Consider the following 23,719-nt stretch of genomic DNA (forward strand, 5'->3'; position numbering starts at 1 on the left):
TAACACACGAATTTAGAATATTGTCAGATATGAAAGCGTTTGTAATATAGTAAAAACATTAAAATTCTGAAATCTCAAAGATTTAAAAAGTAGAAAATACCATTATCAATTTAATATATACCCATGATTTTCTTGTATCTTAGAGGAAAAAAGGGATGCAGAAAGGCAAAGCTATTTTAAGTAAAAAGCTTTCTAATTCTGAAATTTATCTTTCATTCTTTGGTGCTGAATTGTTTCTTACAGAAGAAAGATACACTTTTTCACATAATTTTATTCCTGCAGGATAAAAGGGAAATTGAAGCTTCTCTGACCCTTGGATTGACCATGCGGGGAATACAGATTTTTCAGGTTAGTTAATGGGGAATAGGTGTCAAATGTTGTCCACTGTGTCTTGACTCTGACAGTGTGCATGCCTGGTCCTGTGCTGTGCTCACTGGTCCTATTTCCAGCCATTGATTGGTTACTACTGCTTATTTGTCCAGCACACATGTGGATAATGTGAGATAGACAAAGTGAAACAGTCTGATCCTTGACATCAGTAAGTCCTCTAGAACAGAAAACAACAAACCAAAGATTGGCCCACATTTATCACTCATAGATCATGAATATCCAGACATTTTTCTTTGTGTGTCATTAATTTTTAGCATTCTTTTTTTATCATCTGGTGCATCTGTAACTATGGAAAGAAAAATGACTTTGTGATAAAGTATCTGACCCAGACGTTTTAATTTCCGTTACAACTTTCCGATAAAACTCATCTGTTGAGTAAGTAGTTCCTGTCATCATTCTGCAGGTGGGATGGTGTTATCATCCCGCCATCAACAGGGGAAAGAGGAGGTTAGTGAGACCTGGGAGAATATAAGGATGCCTTTAGTATAGGCAAAATATCCAGTTATGAAAGTCTGAGTGCCTTATCTCATCTCTTGAATGCCTGAGTCTTCTGGACTTTTTATTTAAATTTAGAGATGGGCCAGAAGGGAAGAGATTACCTTGAAAGGCAATGTAGTCACTGAGGAACACAAAGTGGCAGAATTGTATCATTTCTCTTTTAATTACTGTCTGCATGTCTCTAAAGAGAGTTGGGGACCTCTTTCAGATTTTAATTACTGTATTTTAGTTTTCTGGGAAAGAAGTTAGAGCTATTTTAGAGTATCTGTCAGTTTCCTCGGTAACTCTATGTGCATAACTTACACGAGTTATAAGTAACTCATCATTCTTTCTACAGAATTTAGACGAAGAGAAACAATTACTTTATGATTTCCCTTGGACCAATGTTGGAAAGTTGGTGTTTGTGGTAAGTTTAAAATAACTGACTAAAATACTCATCTGTTTGTTTTTGTGGACTTTTCATTTTTTAAACAAAATATTGTTTCAGGCACAAAACTTGATGTTTTCTCAGAATTGAGGATGAAAATAGTTAGCTTTCTTAGATTCTTACGCATATGCTGTAATTATAATCCTTGCCACTATTCAGTAGTGAACCTAAAATCACAGAGTCTTGCAGCAAAGGAAATCACCAATTTTAATTTGTGTGTCTGGTCCCCATCACTCTACCCTAGTTGCAGAAAAAATGTGATGGGAAAAGTTCAAGATAAATTCATTAAACAGTTATTTTCAATATGTACAGCAGAGGGATTAGAAAACAGAAAGCTATAATCAGAGGGTAAATTATTCTTAGCTTGGGGGTTGGCCCGTTCTTTTGGAAGTTAACTTCTCTTGAATAGAGAATAAAGAGTGATATAAAAAGATGTTTCTATTAATATCTGTCTGTTGAAAATCATCATTATAAGGAAAGGGCTACAACTTTTAACAGGAAAAGTACTTTTGTTTTTAGATTATTGAGAACAATACACTTTCTTTTGTCAGAGCATATTCTTGTTTTTTCCCAGCTGTTTCACTCTTTTGCCAGCTGTATACATTTTGGGGGAAAGTTCAAAGAATTACAGTTAATTATATGTCTTTCTAGTGGTCATTAAAATTCGTAACTTCCCTTTGTTCCTAAATTACTGGAAGAAATATACAAAGAGAGGAGGAAGATAAGGATTAAGACACATGCTTCTTTCCAGCAGGAAGTTGGCCTATATAAATAAAGAGCTCTATTGCCAAATCGCATTTGTGCACTGATCCCACACTGCCCTGTGAGTTAAAAGACCTGTTTCTGACTTTAATTCCTTGGGCACAGTTCAATCTGATTTCACTTTACTCATACCTTAAATGGAGCCTGCCTCCTCCTCACTGGCTCTTTCTCTTTCAAGCTTTTTGTGAAAGGAGTGGAGCTATTTGTAAATGAGAACATTATTAACCCACTTCCCCCCTTCATGTCTCCAATTAAGTAGTAATAAAATACATTTATAGAAATTGAATTTTTAAGGGCCCTGCACCAAGTAGTTCCTGAGTCTAGTTGTGCATCACCTTAATGTGAGGAGCTTGTTTATTTTATTTTATTTTTTTTGCTTTTATTTATTTATTTATTTTTTGTCTTTTTTTTTTAAATTTTTTTTTATTAGTTGGAGGCTAATTACTTCACATTTCAGTGGGTTTTGTCACACATTGACATGAATCAGTCATAGAGTTACACGTATTCCCCATCCCGATCCCCCCTCCCACCTCCCTCTCCACCCGACTCCTCTGGGTCCTCCCAGTGCACCCGGCCCGAGCACTTGTCTCATGCGTCCCACCTGGGCTGGTGATCTGTTTCACCATAGATAATATACATGCTGTTCTTCTGAAACATCCCACCCTCACCTTCTCCCACAGAGTTCAAAAGTCTGTTCTGTACTTCTGTGTCTCTTTTTCTGTTTTGCATATACGGTTATCGTTACCATCTTTCTAAATTCCATATATATGTGTTAGTATGCTGTAATGTTCTTTATCTTTCTGGCTTACTTCACTCTGTATAATGGGCTCCAGTTTCATCCATCTCATTAGAACTGATTCAAATGAATTCTTTTTAACGGCTGAGTAATATTCCATGGTGTATATGTACCACAGCTTCCTTAGAAACAATACCATTCACCATTGCAACAAAAAGAATAAAATACTTAGGAGTATATCTACCTAAAGAAACAAAAGACCTATACATAGAAAACTATAAAACTCTGATGAAAGAAATCAAAGAGGACACAAACAGATGGAGAAACATACCGTGTTCATGGATTGGAAGAATCAATATTGTCAAAATGGCTATTCTACCCCAAAGCAATCTATAGATTCAATGCAATCCCTATCAAGCTACCAACGGTATTTTTCACAGAACTAGAACAAATAATTTCACAATTTGTATGGAAATACAAAAAAACCTCGAATAGCCAAAATAATCTTGAGAAAGAAGAATGGAACTGGAGGAATCAACCTGCCTGACTTCAGACTCTACTACAAAGCCACAGTCATCAAGACAGTATGGTACTGGCACAAAGACAGAAATATAGATCAGTGGAACAGAATAGAAAGCCCAGAGATAAATCCACAAACCTATGGATACCTTATCTTTGACAAAGGAGGCAAGGATATACAATGGAAAAAAGACAACCTCTTTAACAAGTGGTGCTGGGAAAACTGGTCAACCACTTGTAAAAGAATGAAACTAGAACACTTTCTAACACCATACACAAAAATAAACTCAAAATGGATTAAAGATCTAAATGTAAGACCAGAAACTATAAAACTCCTAGAGGAGAACATAGGCAAAACACTCTCCGACATAAATCTCAGCAAGATCCTCTATGACCCACCTTCCAGAATATTGGAAATAAAAGCAAAACTAAACAAATGGGACCTAATGAAACTTAAAAGCTTCTGCACAACAAAGGAAACTATAAGTAAGGTGAAAAGACAGCCCTCAGATTGGGAGAAAATAATAGCAAATGAAGAAACAGACAAAGGATTAATCTCAAAAACATACAAGCAACTCCTGCAGCTCAATTCCAGAAAAATAAATGACCCAATCAAAAAATGGGCCAAAGAACTACACAGACATTTCTCCAAAGAAGACATACAGATGGCTAACAAACACATGAAAAGATGCTCAACATCACTCATTATTAGAGAAATGCAAATCAAAACCACAATGAGGTACCATTACACGCCAGTCAGGATGGCTGTTATCCAAAAGTCTACAAGCAATAAATGCTGGAGAGGGTGTGGAGAAAAGGGAACCCTCTTACACTGTTGGTGGGAATGCAAACTAGTACAGCCACTATGGAAAACAGTATGGCGATTCCTTACAAAACTGGAAATAGAACTGCCATATGACCCAGCAATACCACTTCTGGGCATACACACTGAGGAAACCAGATCTGAAAGAGACACATGCACCCCAATGTTCATTGCAGCACTGTTTTTAAGAGCCAGGACATGGAAGCAACCTAGATGCCCATCAGCAGAGGAGCTTATTTAGATTTCTGGGCCTCACCCTAGAGATTTTTGATTCAGCAGGTCTGGGGCAGAGACTAGGGATCTGTTTTGGCAAACTTCCCAGATGATTCTTCTTGCAGCCAGCCCAGCCCTGCCTAATTGTATGACTCTGGGCATATCACTTAATATTTCTGTGCCTTGGTTTCTTCCTTACAAAATGGAGATAATGGACCACCCCCTTGGGCTTCCGTCATGGCTTAGATGGTAAAGAATCTGCCCACAGTGCAGGAGACCTGGGTGCTATCCCTGGGTCAGGAAGATCCCCTGGAGAAGGGAATGACTACCCACTTCACTATTCTTGTCTGGAGAATTCCGTGGACAGAAGAGCCTGATGGGCTACAGTCAGTAGGGCTGCAAAGAGATGGAAATGACTGAGTGACAAACACTTTCACTGGCCATAAACTTGTGAGGACTGAGTAAGTTAATACATGTTTAGTGCTCATGAAGTGTAAGTTATAAGCATTCTATCATAGTGTTGAGATCCAGTGGTGGTTCCTTTTAAAATGGGAAGTCAAGATGTAAGAAATTCCATCCATGTCTGAATTGCTTTGTGCTGACTTTCAATGTGTAGTTAGAATACACCTCCCTCTTTGCTTTACCTGTCGTCTCCAGCTGAGAATCACTGTGTCTGGAAGACTCCTTTGTGTAGTCCTGCTATCCTATTCATTATCAAAAAAGTTTAAGGAATTCATAATATTCTGTAACTGGAAAGAACTTTGCCTCACCCTCTCCCTGAACTTAGAACTTCAGGTTAATGTTTCCAAACCTGGTGATTGAGACTCTTCCACTGACAGGGAGATACTTATGCACCACTTGCATATCTTATTTCTCCTTCCTGTCTCATCCCTCCAACTGTCCATCTGGCTTCCAATTCCCTCTTTTATCTGACTAAAGAGTTTTTTATTTTTTCTAACCCCCAAATAGGTATCTTGTATTGTTTACTATAGTAACTCCTTGTTTATTTCCACCCCATAATTTATCATAAGCTGTAGTTATTTTATGTGTTTATTTACCATCTCTCCCACCAGAATGTAGCAACAGGAGGGTAGGGACTTGGTCATATGCACTGCTGTTTTCTCAGGAACTAAAAAAGTGTTTGACACCTTGTAAGCGTTCAACAAATATTTGAGTGCATTACTCTTCTAGAGCTTGTGGTCTTGTTTACTGAGTTAGGGTGTTGGGATTACATTTGAGAATGCTTTCACGATGGGCCCTTCTCTTCTCCATTACGTAAATAGCCTGGCCAGCCAGAGAAACCACAGATGGAACCAGAAGACCTTGGCTTGGCACCAGAAGATGGAACCCTGAATTTTTGGTAGTCCTCTATCCTGTGACATTTTTGAAAGGGAATGTACTCCCCAGGGAACTTTGGATGGAGCCTTAAGCATCTATTTCTGAGTCTGTAGCTTTCCTTACTTACCAGGAAAGAAAGTGGACCTTGACACATCAGAGACTTGTCCTCCTGACTTGTTCTTTCCCTCCACAGGGTAAGAAGTTTGAGATTCTCCCAGATGGCTTGCCTTCTGCCAGGAAGCTCATCTACTACACAGGGTGCCCCATGCGCTCCAGACACCTCCTGCAGCTCCTGAGCAACAGCCATCGCCTCTACATGAACCTGCAGCCCGTCCTGCGCCACATCCGGAAGCTGGAGGAAAACGAAGGTATCACGAGATCTCAGGAGGGAAGCAGGTGGTACTTTCGCCACCCATGGCCCCTTACCCTACAGCTGCCAAGAACTGGGGCTTTAGTCTCCTGAAGAGTGGGACCTGGGGACCCGCAGCCTCTCCAGGTTCCCAGCAGCATTGCCTTTTCCATCTCGGCAGTCCTGGAAGGCCCACCCACAGCCTGATCAGCATATCTGAGATTATCCCTGCTATTTAAGTGTCCTAGCTAACAATCTCCTTAAAGTTTCCCTGCACTCAACTTGAAAGTCTGGAAAGCCACTGCGTGGAAGCACAGGCTAAGGTTTATCTGTTTACCAGCCTTTATCTGCATCTCAGAGCTTTGTTTATACACTGGTCCACCTAGGGGCTGTTATCTACAGGCTCTCTGAAATTCCTTCCAGTGTGATTATTCCTTATGTTAGAGTGACAGTAAAGGTGGGCCACAGGATATCTCCAGCCTCTTGTTGACAACTAGGAAGCCCCTTGTCTGGCTCAGCAAGACCAACAAAGACCAACAAAGGAGAGAGAAGTTTACAGTTGAGGATCTTGTCAGCCTGTCCTGTCGGGGAGTGGGGGCGGTTTGCTGAGATGCAGAATAGAGCAATGCATTTGGGGCTTCAGAGTTCTGAGCCATGAGAAGGGCAAGTCTGGTGAGGAGAGGAGGACAAGGTGGAGGCTTTTAACAGTAGACTTCAACTTCACAGTGTTAGCCTGGTGGTTAGCGCTTTATCCCCTGTGGTTACGCTGTAAGCACTCTCCAGTTTCACACCCAAAAATGCTTCTTTGCATATTTGGCCTTTCAATGTCTTCAATTTTTTTTGCAAACTCATGTTATAGTAATTGTTGGTAATTTGATTGGATTGGATTTGGGGTATTTGCATGAATTAGGATTCAGATTCATATTAACTTAGGTCCATGTCAGAAGCACATTTTGACTTCTCAGACCTCACTTTTCCAATAGATACAAGACAAGTACCTGTCCTCTCTTAACAAACAAAAATCCTTATATAGGTTTAAACACAATCTGATGGATGTTTCTCAAAAGCTGCCTCTCAATTTAAATGAGGCCCAGTTTGGAGATGCCATTGTAATTTAAGTAGCAATTAGAACATGAATCATTTTCCACTGTCTGCCCCCAAACTGCATTTGTCTTTGGAGAGAGTTAGTCTCACTGTCTAGTATATTGGCTTTCCTTGCTGCCAGACTGCCAGTTCTTCCCCATGATGACTCATCACTATAACAAATGCGTGTATCTGTCTGACGCTGACATGAAGATTAGGAATTTAAATGGGCAGAAGCACCAGGAAAGCTTGTGGGAATAGGTGACTTAGGTGCAGAGCCCACCATTTGCCAAGTTGGCTTCACTCCTGAATGGCCAGCTCGCAACTTTGGGAAATTCATTTATTCCAGCAGCTCTCTGCCCACAGCATTTTAGTAAATTCTTGTTTAGGTGACTGTAATGTGAGCCCCTTGGACACTGAAAGAGTTAATAAACCTCCCCTATAGGTTCTAAAGAAAAATTACAAAGAATGTTGAGTTCTTAAGAGGCGAAGGCTTTGTCTGTTATCAAGTGCAGTACCAAGTGCATGTGAGGGCTTATGTGAATGGGGCAGTGAGAATGACAATGATGCAGATTGGATCTTTGATGTGAGTATGTGTAGATACATTTTGCAGATATGGCTTTTTTTTTTTTTTTTCTTCCACATCTTTTCTTTCTTCTGCTTAGAAATCTCTCCAGATCTGAAGAAAACCTGAAACTAAGTTCCTTTGGATTAACCTTGGCCTGAATTCAGTTATTTCACCCACACTTAAGGACTGCAACATTTTAAACAAACAAACAAAAAAAGCTATTAACATTAGCCAAAATCACAGCATGAAAAGAGTCTTTATTTTTCTTAATTAGATTTCATCTAGTATCACCTTGTCTGAAGCACTATTTTTGCATTTTATAGTAAAAATGATCACAAGAATCCTATTGTTTTAAAAGAGATGGATAAGAACTGCTTTCTGTCATTAAAACCTTTTTTCAACTCAGTTTTACTCAATAGCTAGGGCTTATTCTTAGGTTTTATGTCAAGAGGGTGCATTGACTTGCATTATGGTCCAAAATAACACAAAAATTTTGGTTCTGTGGGCTTTTACAACAGATGATTTACATTGTTGACACCAGTGATTACTAGGGGGTGAGCGGTTGCATTTTGTATTTCTTAGAATAAATTTCAAAATTATTTCAACATTCCCCTCATTTTGTAACTGATTGGTGTGAATCTTCTTAAATGTTTGCAGAAGGTCTAAAGATCAAAAGCATGATGACGGGCGTAGAAGCCAGCACATGGAACACCAAGGCTGTGCTGACAGGAAGTAATTCAGGCTAGGCTCTTATTAGATAGAAGACAAGTAGGCAAAGTACTTGTTTTCTAGTGACTATGTGTGTGAGTATAGAATAACTAGTTGACTCCAAACCTGTCAGAAATTTGGGAGTAAAAGGGCTATTTTTAAAGATATAGAAAAGTTTTTTTAAATTATTAGAGCCACTGTTACCAGTTTTCTTAGAGCTTAAGACTTTTTTTTTTCCCTAACTTTTTACCCTTCCAAGGGCCATGTGCCTATTGTGTTGAAACTACAACTAGAAAGCATATGGGAATTTTGCAAACCCCTTTTAGCTCTTCATCTCACCTCCTGCTGCCTTAGAAAACAGGACTCATTAGAACCCAGCCTAGCCCTAAAAAGATGGGCTGTAGATGGATGTACTTTTGTAGCAGTGATGTGTGGTTAGGGCCTGATGTCTGGTTCCATTCTGCCTCACTGTGAGTATGGCTACACATACCTCTTTGCTTCAGCTTGAGTCCTTAGAAGTAACATGAATAGGCTGGAGCCCAGAAATGTACACACCATCATCTCCAAACATTGTTGCCATTTTGCATCCTGGAGTGCATATCTTCTCTTTCTGCTGATGTTCCTTTCTTCTCTGGGGAAGCCTGTGGTGATTATACTTCAGGCTGGATTCAGACATCAAGAGTACAAGTATTTTTAATCAAGAAACAAGACAAATCCATTAGCAGACCCTTGAGAACCCAAATAGTCTAGTTTAGTTAGCAGTTTCTGAAATAGTATCAGTTCAACATTCGCCAGGTGCACTCTTCCTTTTTAACATTGTTCTGATGTGTTATTTCTCATCAGTATTAAAAATACAAGGCTTTTTCTTTGTTTTAAATTTCTGACCTCAAGCACAAAAATAGTATGTTTGTATCAGTTGTATACCTGTAGCCCAGTTGTAGATTTGTGCCTTTATGTAATGGTTAGTTTAGCATTTGATAAAAGGAACTTTCCAGTATTGTGTCTTTGTCTGCATAGTGATCTGCACCAACTTGTTAAATAGCAGTTTTATCAGTCAGAGGCTATGTGGGTATAAATCATCAAACCAGAGTGATTACTATGTTTTCTTAATAGATCGTGAAGTCTCATTAGTTCAGCCTAAATGGAGAAAAGCAATCTTAATCCGTGAAAATCTCAGTTCTGGAATTTTTTGAAAGAAATTCTCAGAAAAATAGTTTTATTTTAAATTGTCTTCAACAGAGCTGAGCTAACAATGGACCAAACAGAACAGATGAACAAATTAAATGAAAGGCAGTTAGCATATGTGTACTTATGAAACCATTTCTTTAGCAGAGTTTCTGAAATTATCTGTGGGGAAGGACCAAATTTTTAAAAACTTCTAATCCACCATGCACTGATACTTTTGCAAAGTTCAAAGTCTCATTAGTGGATATCCTGGCAATATCAGATCACTCTAATCTGAAAGTTTCTAAATGTTTATTCTCAATTCCTAAACTTATTCCACTGTGGACAAAGAACAGTTTTCAGACAAGAAGTGGTCTTAGCATCCACACTGAGTAGCATTCTTCTGCAGTGTTTGAAACTTTAAAACCCTTCGAGTAGTCAAATACCTGCCTCAGATCTAATGTACTGGGTTTTATTCATTTTGCAGTCTTCTTACATAGAGTTCCTATCAGAATTATCAGCACTTTCCAGTCACTCACTTCTGAATGTGAAATTGTACTTGTTCGTGGCCTGATGACTGCCCTGGGCTAACCAACCGTTCCTCCTGTCTTGGTTGACTGTAATGACAAGCTGTGTTCCTCACCACACAGAGAAGAAGCAGTACCGGGAGTCTTACATCAGTGACAACCTGGACCTCGACATGGACCAGCTGGAGAAGCGGTCGCGGGCCAGTGGGAGCAGCGCTGGCAGCATGAAGCACAAGCGCCTGTCCCGTCACTCGACCGCCAGCCACAGCAGCTCCCACACCTCAGGCATCGAGGCCGACACCAAGGCCCGGGATGCGGGCCCCGAGGACGCCTACCCCGGCAGTGCCATCCACCGCAAGCTGAAAACCTGCAGCTCCATGACCAGCCACGGCAGCTCCCACACCTCCGGGGTGGAGAGTGGCGGCAAGGACCGGCTGGAGGAGGATTCGCAGGACGATGGTAACCTGCCCCCCAGGCTCTCCAAGCTAACAGTGCTGACCCATCATCAGGGCCCCTCTGCTTTTCTCTCCCAGTGCTTTCCCCAGTATTGGTTCCATAGGCTTGATGTCGTAATAGAGAAGAGGGCAACACAGCATTGGGTGCTTCACCCTGGGTTAAGGAGATAAGATGAGATCTATAGCCTGTATCAGCATTCGGGTGCATCTTTTTTTATTGTTTTTCTGTTTCAAATAATTGCTGTAGCATTCAGGTTTGAGGAAAAGATATACTTACTTCATTGAGGAAAGCTGGAAAACATATGTGTGCTTACTATAGAATTCATATGCATCTCAAATCTCGTTGTTAAATGCTCCAGGAGATGGCAGATGTGGGAGACGGAGAGCTTCATGCACTATTCATTCTGTCTTTGTCAACAGTCTGCTTTGGCATGAGCCAAACGACCCATCAGCCTCATCTGGCCCTTTGTCATCACAGCATGCTAGTACAGTTTTTCTTAAAGAGAAAGAATAATTGATAGTCAGGTCATGGCGTTAGCAGACATGTAGATAACACAACACTCCTGAGAAAAAGAGAAGCAGGATCTTGTACAGAATTGTCAGTGGAATTTCCTATTGTGGAGTCTCATTAGCAAATTTATTTTTACATGTAAATAATTGCATAACCTCCCTCAAGGTGTGACTATGAATGGTGACCATTTCCTTTCTGTCACTAAATGTCTTTCCCTTCTTCAGAAATAGAGATGTTGGTTGATGACCCCAGAGACCTGGAGCCAATGAATGAAGAGTCCTTGGAAGTCAGCCCAGACATGTGCATCTACATCACAGAGGACATGCTCCTGTCACGGAAGCTGAACGGACACTCCGGTGAGCTCCCGCAGAAAGGACCTCTCCTTCCCCAGGGATTGGTCCTGGACTGGGAAGCAGGCACCCAGGAAAATAGAAGGGTGGGTTGGGGCTCCACGTCAGTGTCATAGATGGTGGGATCGAGTGCCTTCTGTGGAGGAAAAGGAGAGGGAAGCTGGAGAAGCACTCAGCATTGGAATTAGCATCCTCTTCCTCATGCTTTGGACAAAGCTGTGTAATTGGGTTTTATCTTTCTTTCTTTGCTTTTTTAAATGATAATCAGAGAGTTATGTGATGTATCTGTTAAGAGGCTTGGAGACCCTTCACACTGGCCTCCTCCTTTCCATAGACAAGAAAACCTATGGATTAGAGAGGACAGATGCTGTGTGGCTGAAAACCGCAGTCAGGCCTTCAGGTTTTGTTTTCCCCCGTACTCTTATTATATGGACTTCCCAGGTGGCACAGTTGGTAAAGAATCTGCTGCCAGTGCAAGAGACGTAAGAGATGTGGCTCCGATCCATGGGTCAGGAAGATCCCCTAGAAGAGGAAATAGCAACCCACTCCATTATTCTTACCTGGAAAATCTCATGGACAGAGGAGCCTGGCGGGCTTCAGTCCAAGGGGGTCACAAAAGAGTTGGACACAACTGAGCGTGCACACACACACACACACACTATATCATATAGGGTGTAGGAATCTGGAGAAAAAGTGTTAAAAAAGGTTGGCGTAAAAAAACTCTTAAATTCTATATTTGATGGCATCTTTAAATGTATTCACTATAACCCTTTTATAGAGTTATATAATAATATATATATTGCTCTCAAATGAAAGTTGGCATCTTAAAAAAAAAGTAGGTTTTTTTTTTTTAAAAAACCTCAGACTTGTAATTGCTTTTGTCACATGTCATGAATTAGTCTCTGTTCTTTAAAGAAAATGTCTTTGGAGCCAGTACTGTCGAAATGACTTCAGTACTCGTGTTTTGCCGCTGAAAGCACTGCCTGAATGAGAGATCCTCCTTCGTCTGCAGTGACCTGGCATTGCCCTGTCATGACCCACAACCTCTGATTGTGATCCTCTGCCATGCATCAGGGGCAGGGAATTAGTGATGAAAAGGTTAACAGACACAGCCTTTGTCATTCTGGCAGTTCTCTAAAGAGTAAGAGGAACCTTTGATGGCAGAATTCCACTTGCTAACCTAGCAGAACCATGGCTGTCAGAAGCTTAGCCAGAAACAGACCTGCCCATGATCGCTGAGAATCACCCTGAGCAACAAAGACCCAAGAGGCTGATTGCTGTGGCCATGCTCAGAGTTCTTGTACCAGACTTTGCCCCTTTATGTCCATTTACTTTATTATGTTGAATTTTTTCCTTACAAATATGTTTTAATATATATATACCACATTATAGCTGTATAGAGAGCATGTCATCACTCACTGTGTTTGTGTAAAGAAAATTGTCTAAAGTGGGCCTCTGGGAAGGGGAGATGAGGCAAGCAGACTTTTACTTTCTGTTTTTTTATTTCTGTTTGATTTTTATAGAATTAATTTTGTAATTTTAATTTTAAAATGTAAACAAGATGGCTTTTGAAAAGATTTATATATAAAAATGTGTATTGAAATGTCAAATATAATAGCAAAAAGAAAAAAGAAACTAAAGTTTAACAATGAGTAAAGTTATGTTCTGTTCATGAAAGTGGAATATTATAAAGCCGTTTAATAATGAGATTTTCTTTCAGAGGATACTTAATAATATAAGAAACACAGGTAAGAAAAACAGTAAAAATTGTTTAAATAGCATGATCTCAGATTATAAAAATGTTTATACATAATGATAAAAATATTAGTAGCCTTTTCACTGGATGATGGGGTTATGGAAGTTTTTATTTTCTTCCTTGCATCATCCTTGTTTGCCAAAATCTCTACAATCTGAGCCTTTAAACATTGTTTTAGAAACACAGAGCTAAGATTGAGTGGTGATATAGTGTACTGCTCTATCCTTCATTCTTGTGGAAGTTGGCAGGAGCTGGTTCAATGTTCTGATCATCAGGCTTGATGCTGAGTTTTCTAGTGCTGGTTCTGGGTTTCAGAGCAGATGATTTACAGGCAACTAAGGGCACATTTGGGCTCCCCTCATGGCTCAGACAGTAAAGAATCCGCCTGTTTATGCAGGAGACCTGTGTTCAATCCCTGGGTTGGGAAGATCCCCTGGAGAAGGAAATGGCTACCTATTCCATTATTCTTGCCTGGAGAATTCCATGGACAGAGGAACCTAGCAGGGTATAGTGCATGGGGTCACAAAGAGTCAGACACGACTGAGCGACTAACACACACACACGGGCACATTTACGAGGAAATCCAAAAGAAACTGTACCAAGTGCCAACCAGTACCCTGGTCCATATCTTCTTCCTGTGAAGATTCACTCTAAAGTTTAATGCTGGGACTTCCTGGTGGTCCAGTGGTTAAGAACCCGCTGATTGACATGAGTTATATCTCTGGTCTGGGAACTAGGAGCCCACATGCCACAAGACAGCTAAGCCTGTGCACCCTAGAGCCTGTTCTGGGCAACAAGAGAAACTACTGCAATGAGAAGCCCACACACCACAACTTGACAATAGCCCCCTCTCAACACAATTAGAGAAACCCTGCATAAAATATCAAAGACCCAGCACAGCCATAAATAAGTAAAAATAAATTTTTTTAATTTAATGCTTTTTAAAAGATTATGACCTTTCTAGAGAAAGATCTTCTGCTCAAGCAGTTGGTACCAACCCCAAAAACACGAGTGTCATCTGAGAATAAACTGTCTACATATAAGCCGAGGAATGTACGTTATATCATTTTTTAATTGAACTAATCATCAAACACTTAATACATGCCAGACACTGAATTATCATGAGACCCTTTTAAAGAGAGAGAATACAAAAAGTCATTTCTATGGATTACTAGCAGTGGCTGAATAAAAATCATCTTACTTACTCAAGGTTCTTTTTTTTAATCGGGTGGAAATGTACTTAAGCCATTTAGCCTTAAGGCTCTGGGACTTGACCGTCACTTGCTCCATCTGTTTGCAAGAAACATAAGTGGTCTTCACTTAAATTGTCAGTTCTTGTTGACAGTTTTACCTTCTTAAACATTTTTTCTGGATGCTTTATTCCTATGCCACAGTCCCTTAGGGAAGTTTTAGCACTGGATTTCTGTTTCTAAAATACCATCAGGCCCCCTGAGCCTTCAGTGACAAGGGGCTCTGGTGATCTCAGAGGTCCAGAGCTGCCTTCTCACCGTAGCCTCCCATTTTTGGTGTCAGGCCAGTAAAACCTGATGCAGGAGGCCTGTGCTGTGGCCGTCTTCCCAGAGGGACCTCCGGAACGGAGTATGTTCCACGTGCAGGCCCCGGACCTCGCGTTGTGGGCGTTTGCTCTTCAGTTGGATGGGTGCTGTGCTCAGCCCCACTTGTAAGAGGACACTGCCCAGGACACACAGGTCCTCACTTGCCTGGACCCAGTTCCCATCCACTTACCCGCTGCTCGTTTAAGCAGAATCAAGCCCAGAGGCTGCGCACTGTTCAGAGAGTTATATTCAAAGTCAGTGTTGTATGGAGAGTAGGGGAGCTTTAGTGATATAGTAAAGAAACCACTTTCACCTTCGGCCTTTGTTTTTGTTTCTAACTGCATCCTAAACAGCTTAATCAGAAGTTTGTCTTAGAGAATAGTTTTTAACCTCCATGCTATGCTTTAACCCCTCATGGATCTCACCACTCCCTGCAACACAAGGAGTGGTTGTGATCCATGCCTGTCGTCTGCCACCAAAGGGCCACAGGGAGATTCATCAGCACTGGATAATATTTGCACTTTAGTTCTTGGTGGTAGGGTTGCTCAGCAGTAAGGAATCTGCCTACATTGCAGAAGACACAAAGACCCGGTTCAATCCCTGGGTCGGGAAGATCCCCTGGAGAAGGGCACGGCAACCCACTCCAGTATTCTTGCCTGGAGAATCCCATGGGCAGAGGGGCCTGGTGGGGTACAGTCCATGGGGTCACAAAGAGTCAGACTCAACGGAAGTGACTGAGCATAAGCACACAGTAGTTCATGTCAGATGCGTGGCAAGAAGGGTAAATAATCTGAGGTCTTCACTGGTTTTTCCTCTTTGTTTTGCTTTAGGATTGATTGTGAAAGAAATCGGTTCTTCCACCTCCAGCTCCTCAGAGACGGTAGTCAAACTGCGTGGCCAGAGCACCGATTCTCTTCCACAGGTAGGGAGGAGGTGGAAAACTTAAATCAGGAGTTGAAGTTATAGACAGTTTTAAATAGGGGCTTACATTTATAATTATGTAAGTGAGCAGAAATTTAAAGCCTTCAGGGAATGATTCCTAGTAGATACATACTTTCTAGTTTTAGTCTGAATTTATTTCCATTTATTTGCTCGTTCCATTTCTCTTTGAGTGGGATTTTTATTTGGATGAACTGTGTACTTTGTTTCATGCTTCATATGGGTGAGAAGCCTCTGGTCTTTAGGTTTCAGGTTAACTCTGTGTGTGTGTGTGTGTGTGTGTGTATCAACAACTGGGAGAGTAATTTTCTTGTCAGGTATGTTGTGACAGAAGTGTTTCCACACAGTTAATTATTCCATTCAGTTTGAATTTTCAAACTGTGCTAAGCTAGAGTATTTGATAACCTGTAATCACTGGTTAGACGATTAAGCTATCAGAAGATACAGACAAATTAAAATACTCTGAAACTCACTGTTGCAGGATTTGGATGGAATCTACAACTGATACTCACCTCTGATTTCTGAGAACTCTCTTTCTCTCTCCTTGTATGCCGTCTGTCTTGGGTGCTCTGTGGATCTCTTGTTTCCTTCATGATGATTAGGAGTACAAGCTCCAGGGTCAAACTGCCTCAGTTTGCACCCCACCCCTGCCACTCAATGTTTGCTCTTACTGTACATGAACGTTGGTGGGGCACAGCTAAGGATCCGATTCTATACCCATAAGATGGGGAGATGGGTGCCTGCCTTGATGCTTTGTGGCGATGACCTGATGAATTCTGTGTGATAGTTTTGGTGGATCCTCAGAAGACACCATCAGTATGAGGATCATCACCTTTGGGGAACTCTCAGATGTGGCAATTCCAAGTAAAATGTTGTTGGGCTCAGACTCCGTTCTCTTTTGCTGGTAGCAAAAGTGATATCCTATCCTTAACAAGGCTGGCCTTTGTGGTTTCAGCAGCAAAAATAGGTTAGAGCTGTAATGGCTCGTTTCCATAGGTAACCCATTAAGGATCTTCTATTCATGTAATTACTGGAACCGTTTTTTAACCCGCTTATATTTTCAGCCAGTACCACCTCTTGGGATAATGAGTTTGGAAAGTCTGTAACCTGCTGTGTGCACCATTTGGCAGAGTACAGCCTCTTGCAGTGTTTAGGAGCAACCTCTTCATCCTGGGGCTGCCTCGCAACCTTTTCTACACCAGGAACACTTCATGTTATTTTTCTACCCAAGAATTCTAGCTTTTTTAAAAAATAGTGTTTTAAATTGTGTTTCTTGAGTAATAATTGGTTTGTTTTCCCATCTCGTATTAAAAGAATAACAGAACTCAGGACAAGAGTGTTGCTCTGCTGAATTGCCATATCCTCATGGAAAAGCAAAGAAACAGTACCTTTACCACTGCAACCTGATTTTAGGAGAACTGCCTGGTTTCTGAGATGCTGGAGACAGTTGGATTCATGTTGCATTGACTTGTCTGAGCCTTGGGTTATTCTTCTAGGGAGTGGGTGGGTAAGATCATTGAGTTCCTAGGGCCTAGCACACAATAATGGCTCAGGAAATGTTAGCTACTATAATTGGTGGTAGTAGCATTTTTTCCTCACAGGGCTTCAGGGCCCAGAAAGCACAGATTGGAAGCCACCCTCTAACAGCTAAGGATTCCTTAACATTTTCTGATTTAGCAGCTTTTCTCTGTGCAAGGTACATAGTGCTGAACTTTCACATTGATCTATACTCTTAAAGTCGTTTCAACCTTCCCTTGTCTTGTAGACTATATGTCGAAAACCAAAGACCTCCACCGATCGACATAGCTTGAGCCTCGATGACATCAGACTGTACCAGAAGGACTTCTTGCGCATTGCAGGACTGTGTCAGGACACTGCTCAGAGTTACACCTTTGGGTGTGGCCATGAACTGGATGAGGAAGGCCTCTACTGCAGCAGCTGCTTGGCTCAGCAGTGTGTCAACATCCAAGATGCTTTTCCAGTCAAAAGAACCAGCAAATACTTCTCTCTGGATCTCACCCACGATGAAGTTCCAGAGTTTGTTGTTTAAAGGACCTCTGCGTGCAGCTGTCTGGACAGCCTGCTGCTTGCTAGAGGCTGTGAAAGCCATGGGTTCTTTCTTTACCTATTACTTGTGCCATATTTTCTTCACCCCAGACATATCTTTTTCTTTATAATAGTTGTGATGGAAATAAAAGCCGTGGGACAGTTGCACTTTAAGTATTACACAGGAGGAAAAGGACTACAGAGAATGTATAGCAAGACAAGTGCCCGGAAGTTCACTGATCCTTTGAAAGGAAATGTGCTTTACTGGTTACCAAACCTTCAGGATATCAGACTGCAGTGTGTGTGTTCATTGTTTTGTTTTCCAGTTCAATTACGTGTAACATCACTTTTTTTTTTTTTATCATGTGAAAGATGTTGTTGTGTTTCTTTGTTTGCTTGTATGTTTTTTTCCTACCACTCCCTCATGAAATGCTGGTGGTTTGAGGGAAGAGAGAGAGAAGAGGCTCTCATCTTTTTAAGAGAGAGACAGTTGCCCAGTCATAGCCATTGCCACCCCGCTGGGGCTGTCCCAAAGTGAACAGGAATGAAGCAGTCGAATAAAGTGGTTCCAGCACGCCAAAGATGCATCATCACAGAAGTGCAGCCCAAGGTCAACAAGATGTGAATCAAGCAATAACCAAAAGATGGTGCGGTGAGGCCTGTGACTGCTTCACACTGGTGAAGTGCCACGTCCTTCTCCTGCTCTTCCAGAAAGCTCTAGGACTCAGCCGAGTCCCTTGTCCAAGTAACAGATTGGTTGTGTTCATGCCACAATTAATTTTGTGGAGTTTCCAAAACCAGTTTCTGTTAAAACTGTAGAAATGTTTTAGAATATGTTTATACTTGGTGGTTTGTTTTTCTGACTCAAGAATAAATTATGGTAATGTTGGTTTCTGCCTAACCAAAATACCCCAACTATACATATATGTGATACATATATAAATACATAAGATTGTGTGTTTATATGTGTCTGAAGCGTACCACCTTTTCATCTATGAAAGATAGACACCTCCCATATCTGTCTTACATACATGGTCTTTCTTGTTTGGTGCAGAGGATGTTTGGTGTCACTGAATGAATGATGCCTACAGACAATCAACTGATAGATACACAGTTAAGAATGACTCTTTTCTCATGGGTCTTTTGCCATAGTTCTCAACCCTGGTTGCATCATGGAATTATCTGCGGAGCTTTGAAAAAACTAACAATGTCTGGGTGCCACCTCAGATGAATTAAATCAGTGTCTTGTGGTGAGACCCAGGTGAAAATTGCCTTTTCTTTTGAAGTTTCCAGATGGAGCTAGTATGTAACAGGATTGAAAACCACCAATCCCGAGGATGTCTTTTTCATTAACTTTGACGTATATAGAAAGTGTTAGTGTTTGAGAAAAGGTCATTTTTAGGACAGTTCCTGCCACTGCTGTTAGGATATATAATAAAATCAAGTCAGGAGCGTGAACTTACTCACCTACAGATGTACGGTAACAGTGTTGCACTTCAGGAAAGTACTTTAGCACAATGTCTTTCTATGAGATGTTTTTAATGATTTCATATATTTACAACATTTGTTTACCATATTTTGATATACCATTTTTTCTATCTACCAAGTTTTATTAAAAAAAACTATATTATTTTCTAAAGAAACAGTCATATTTTTATACAAAATTAAGTTTTCAGGTAACAAAGAAATAGTCTTAGGGTATAGCAGAACCTACAGTGTTCCCCATGGATGGGGGTCAGTATTATAAACACGTGGAGAATGAGAACAAGCTCTACCTGCATTGCCCCTCACATTTTTCCCCCGTGTAGATATGAAAGGGCAGTGGGTACACACAAGTCTGGTCAACTTGGTTTAACTTGACACTTTAAAAGGAAAAAAATTCTATAGAGTGCTATAGTCAGGAAATTATTTTGCTTTTTATCAATGTTTGAAAGAACCAAAGTTTCAGATATCAGAATGTATTAAAGTATCTCAAACTTTGTATATAAAAGGATGAAAGTATGAAAGGATCATCTAATGACTGTTACTTGTAAGTCATTAAATAATCTACCATTTCCTATAGATGCTTAAGAGACAAATTCTGATGAAGTTTGACCCTAAAAAGCCCAGATCATAAATGTGGTGCATTTCCTTAGCTCTTAGTGTTTCTTGTTTAATCATTAAAAAAAAAAAAAAATATTTAATTAAGTACATAATGCTTTATACTTTTATTTTCTCTCTACTTCAAACAGAATCAGGCCTTTAGGGTTTTGCCAGCATCGTTAGTGGTTTTGCACACCCTCCTTCTAATTGGATTTATGAATAGTCTTGTGGGTTTTCAAAAATGAGACATGCTAAGGACATTTTTGCTTTTTGATCCATTGCGGCAGAATTATATATATGTATATGAAAATCCATTTTGAATATCTACATTTTTGTATTTGGAAATTGTTTTAAAAAATAAAGGAAAAGTATAAACCTGGTATTTATTCTGCATTTGTTAATATCCATTGCTAGTCAGTATACCAGTTTGGTATATATTGCCTCTACACGTCTGCATTTGTATTTGCAACAATGAACTTTATATCTGCATAAATTGTAAATAATCCTTTCTGTGAAAGGATCATCATGTTAAGATGATACCAAAAGTGTGTTTTAAAAAACTGCATTATTTTGTAATTATTCTTATAAGGATTTCATGGTAAGATTAGCAGTCAATAAAGTTACTTTTTATTTGTCTTTGAAGTGCCTTTTTAAAAATTATTATTAGAGTTCTCCATTATGCAAGAGTGACTGTTCTCTTTATGTTTTTCTTTCCTATAATAGCGCACGTTTAAGGACAACCTGATAGAATTCTGAGCAAAGTAGCCCTTGTGTTGATGCTAATAGCTGAAGCCAAGCCCTGCCGTGTGCCAGAGCCTGCTCCACGTGTGTCAGAAGCTCACGTGCTAACTGTTGAGTCCTCGTATTCCCGTAAGGCAGGTACTGTTATTCTTCTCAAGTTAGAGATGAAGGAAACACGGTTCCCAGGGGCTCACGGGTGTGGCAGTCAGCCACTGTTCAGTCCCAAAGTGTGGGGCGTGAAGGTCTCCACTTATTTTCATTTTTTTTAAATAACTACATTAACTTTTGCCCATTCAACTGTCATTATTGGAATGTTCTAGTTTCAGAAAAATGAGTGGTTGCATTTATTTTTTTTTTTGAGTGGTTGCATTTAAAAACATGCATTCACAGATCGAATATGAGGGTAGCATGGCATAAAGCATAGCGCCCAGAGCTTAGAGTCAGTAGACAGGATTCTGTAAAGCCTGGCTCACCTCCTAAAGGAGAATCCAATGTCTTGTCTTTGCTCCAGCTTTCTTGGCTATAAAACAGTAATAATTCAAAGGACTGTTGCGGGTATAATGGGTATAATATGCCCCTGATGACTAGGGTGAGAGAGAGTAGAGTTCTCAAATCTTCTAACAAACATTTAATTTCTGTAGAATTGAGTCATTTGATCATTTTGAAGCAAACAGTACAAAAACAAACTTTCCTGTGGGGTGTCATTCATGAACTTTGCAGCATATCTGGTAAGTTGTAAGTTGGAGGCAAGGGGAGAAAATACATGGGCACTGTCTGTGTGTCTGATATCTAACCCTCACAACTCTTCAAGGTGTTGTCACCCACATTGTGCAGCTGAGGAAATGGTTCAATTTGCCCAAGATCCTGTAGGTAGTAAGTGATAGAGCAAAGTTTTCAACCTAAATTTGTCTCCAAAACCTTTGCTTTTTTTTTTTTTACTGCATACACCATGTTACCCACTTAAGAGAAAACTCAGAATCTAATAGGAAGAACAAGGCTACAATTTTGATAATGTGATAAATGGAATTTATTTGTTCACAAACTTTTTTTTTTTTGAGCACCCACTGTCTGCCAAACATATATAAGGCTTAATCAGACATTGCTTGGCACAGACAGTGAAGACTTCGGAGATGGGAGTGGGAGGTGGGAAGAGCAGAGAAGATTTATTCAGAGGAGTCTTGAATGGAGACTTCTGGCAGAATGGGTGAGGTGCAAGCTGTCCAGGCAGGGCCTTAGAAGCTGGAGACAGCAGTGCTCATTCAGGGACCTGGGAGGGGCCCTTTAACTCGAGTAATGACCCCTCAGCCTACTTGTGAGAGGCTTTGAATGCCCAAATGAAGACACTTGAGTGTTTGCACAGCAGAGAGCCACTGGAGGGGGTTATAAGAAGAGAAACATGTCTGGGGTTTGAGAGAAATAATGGAAACAGTGCAGTAGAAGTGAAGACTAGGGAGAAGATGAGGATTTGAATTAAGAATGTGGCAGCAGGCAGGAAAAAGAAAAGACAAAAACTACATAGGAAGCAGAATAGCAGAATTTTTTCTCTGTGTGTCCCTCTTACACACAGAGTTGTCACCTCCAAAGCTAAAAACTGGAGAAACAGGCAATTTTGCCATACTTGGCAATAATCTTGAGAGGACTGTAGAGTTAATTACTGCTTTATATGATGAACAAAAATCTACTCTGCATGAATACTTTGAAAATTGACACAATGGCTTCAATCAACTACTCTAGTCTCCAGCAGTGGTTCTCAGCCTTGAATGCACATTAGAATGACCTGGAGAACAATGCCTGGGGCCCAGACCAGAGCTGTTGATTTATTGGGTATGGGGTGGGCATGGTGCTGCTAAAAGTTCTGCAAGTGATGCTAATGTGCATCAGGGTTGCAACCCAGTGGTCTATAGATAAGCCCAAGCAATATGTACCAACCAGTTATCTGCTCCTGAACTGTGATCCCCACTTGGGATGGTGTGTTGCATTTTGTGAGAGCGACATTGATTTCTTTTTGCCAACATAGCTGTCAAGGAGTGAACCTGTTTTCAAGTGAAGTACTGAACCCATTTCAGAAAGTCTGAATGCATCCACATCCTAGAGCCCTGGGTGTTATATACATATGACTGACTGACTAAGTATGAGGGTGGAGGTTATATGAATACCAGGAAGATATTTTAAAATCTCCTCCCTGTCACTGTTTTATTTGCCTCACCATTTCTCTGACGCTTTATACAAGTTGATCCCCACACAGAGGTGTAATGAAAATAGTAAGCTAAATTCCACCCAACTCTTTGATTCTTACATCATATATTTTGACTTAATGGAGCAGCCTGTGCTCTGAAACATCCTGCTTAGATGCTATGAGCCAATGTAGGTGATGGAGTTATATACGCTCAAGAGATTAATCAAAAGTCTATAAACATGTCACAGCTATAATGAACCAACTCATTATTTAGGCTGGGTGTTTACCCATTTGGTGTCAGCTGTTGTCAGTTAAGGTTCCTTCAATTTATTACTGTCATTATGGCAAGAGGTGGAGTTCATAGGAGGAGATAGTTCCTAGCTTAGGAAGGAATTACATTCCAAGTTTGCTCCTAAATTTATTGTTTGATATTTATAATAAACATCCCCAACTTCCATAATTGGCCCACAAATGCCTGTTTGTCTTAGAAATATTACTAGAGATGGTTTATTTTCTGTGCATAAGGAACCATCTATCAAAGGAGAGACCCAGTGTATAAACAAGGCAGATGGAGTGACCCCACAACTAGATAGAGATGATAGCAAAAGTTCAGTAGACCAAAAGTTCAGTCCTTAGGTTCTTCTCAAGAGTGCATTCATGCCCAGCTATACATAAAAGTAGAAGCAAGCTTCAGGCAGACCATGCCAAAATGGAGCAACTCTAAGCCAGTTTCTCCCTTGGGTTGCATGAGGCATGATTCTAGTGTTTTCTCATGCATACTCCAAGCTCCATTCTCAAGCTGCACAACCCTAACCTGCCATCATGAGAGTCAGCTGGATTGAGGCCAACTCTAAGATCAGGTCACAGGTTCTCTTCTGATCTACAGGCATGGGATGAAGTGGGTCAGTGTAGGAGCTTCTTTGCAAAGCAGAAGCCCCTGGTCGTCTTAGACTCTATCCATTATTTGCCATAGGGTATTAACAAGGTGCTATAAGAGAGAAG

At 40.5% G+C, this 23,719-nt stretch overlaps 1 protein-coding gene across 3 annotated transcripts in view; it reads left to right on the forward strand.

The window, feature by feature from the left end:
- The window catches only part of FRMD6 (FERM domain containing 6), a 78,996-nt gene extending 58,560 nt beyond the window's left edge, over positions 1-20,436 (forward strand). For all 3 annotated transcript variants that reach the window (XM_065940324.1, XM_065940326.1, XM_065940325.1), the window contains exons 8-14: positions 283-348; positions 1,226-1,294; positions 5,900-6,074; positions 10,229-10,564; positions 11,296-11,427; positions 15,564-15,655; positions 17,438-20,436. In XM_065940324.1, the coding sequence (XP_065796396.1) occupies positions 283-348; positions 1,226-1,294; positions 5,900-6,074; positions 10,229-10,564; positions 11,296-11,427; positions 15,564-15,655; positions 17,438-17,722 (1,155 nt within the window). In that variant the 3' untranslated portion in view covers positions 17,723-20,436. The remainder of the gene's footprint in view (positions 1-282; positions 349-1,225; positions 1,295-5,899; positions 6,075-10,228; positions 10,565-11,295; positions 11,428-15,563; positions 15,656-17,437) is intronic.
- The last annotated feature ends 3,283 nt before the right edge of the window (positions 20,437-23,719 follow it).

This window comes from Muntiacus reevesi, chromosome 7 (assembly GCF_963930625.1).
Source record: "Muntiacus reevesi chromosome 7, mMunRee1.1, whole genome shotgun sequence".
Lineage (NCBI taxonomy): Eukaryota > Metazoa > Chordata > Mammalia > Artiodactyla > Cervidae > Muntiacus > Muntiacus reevesi.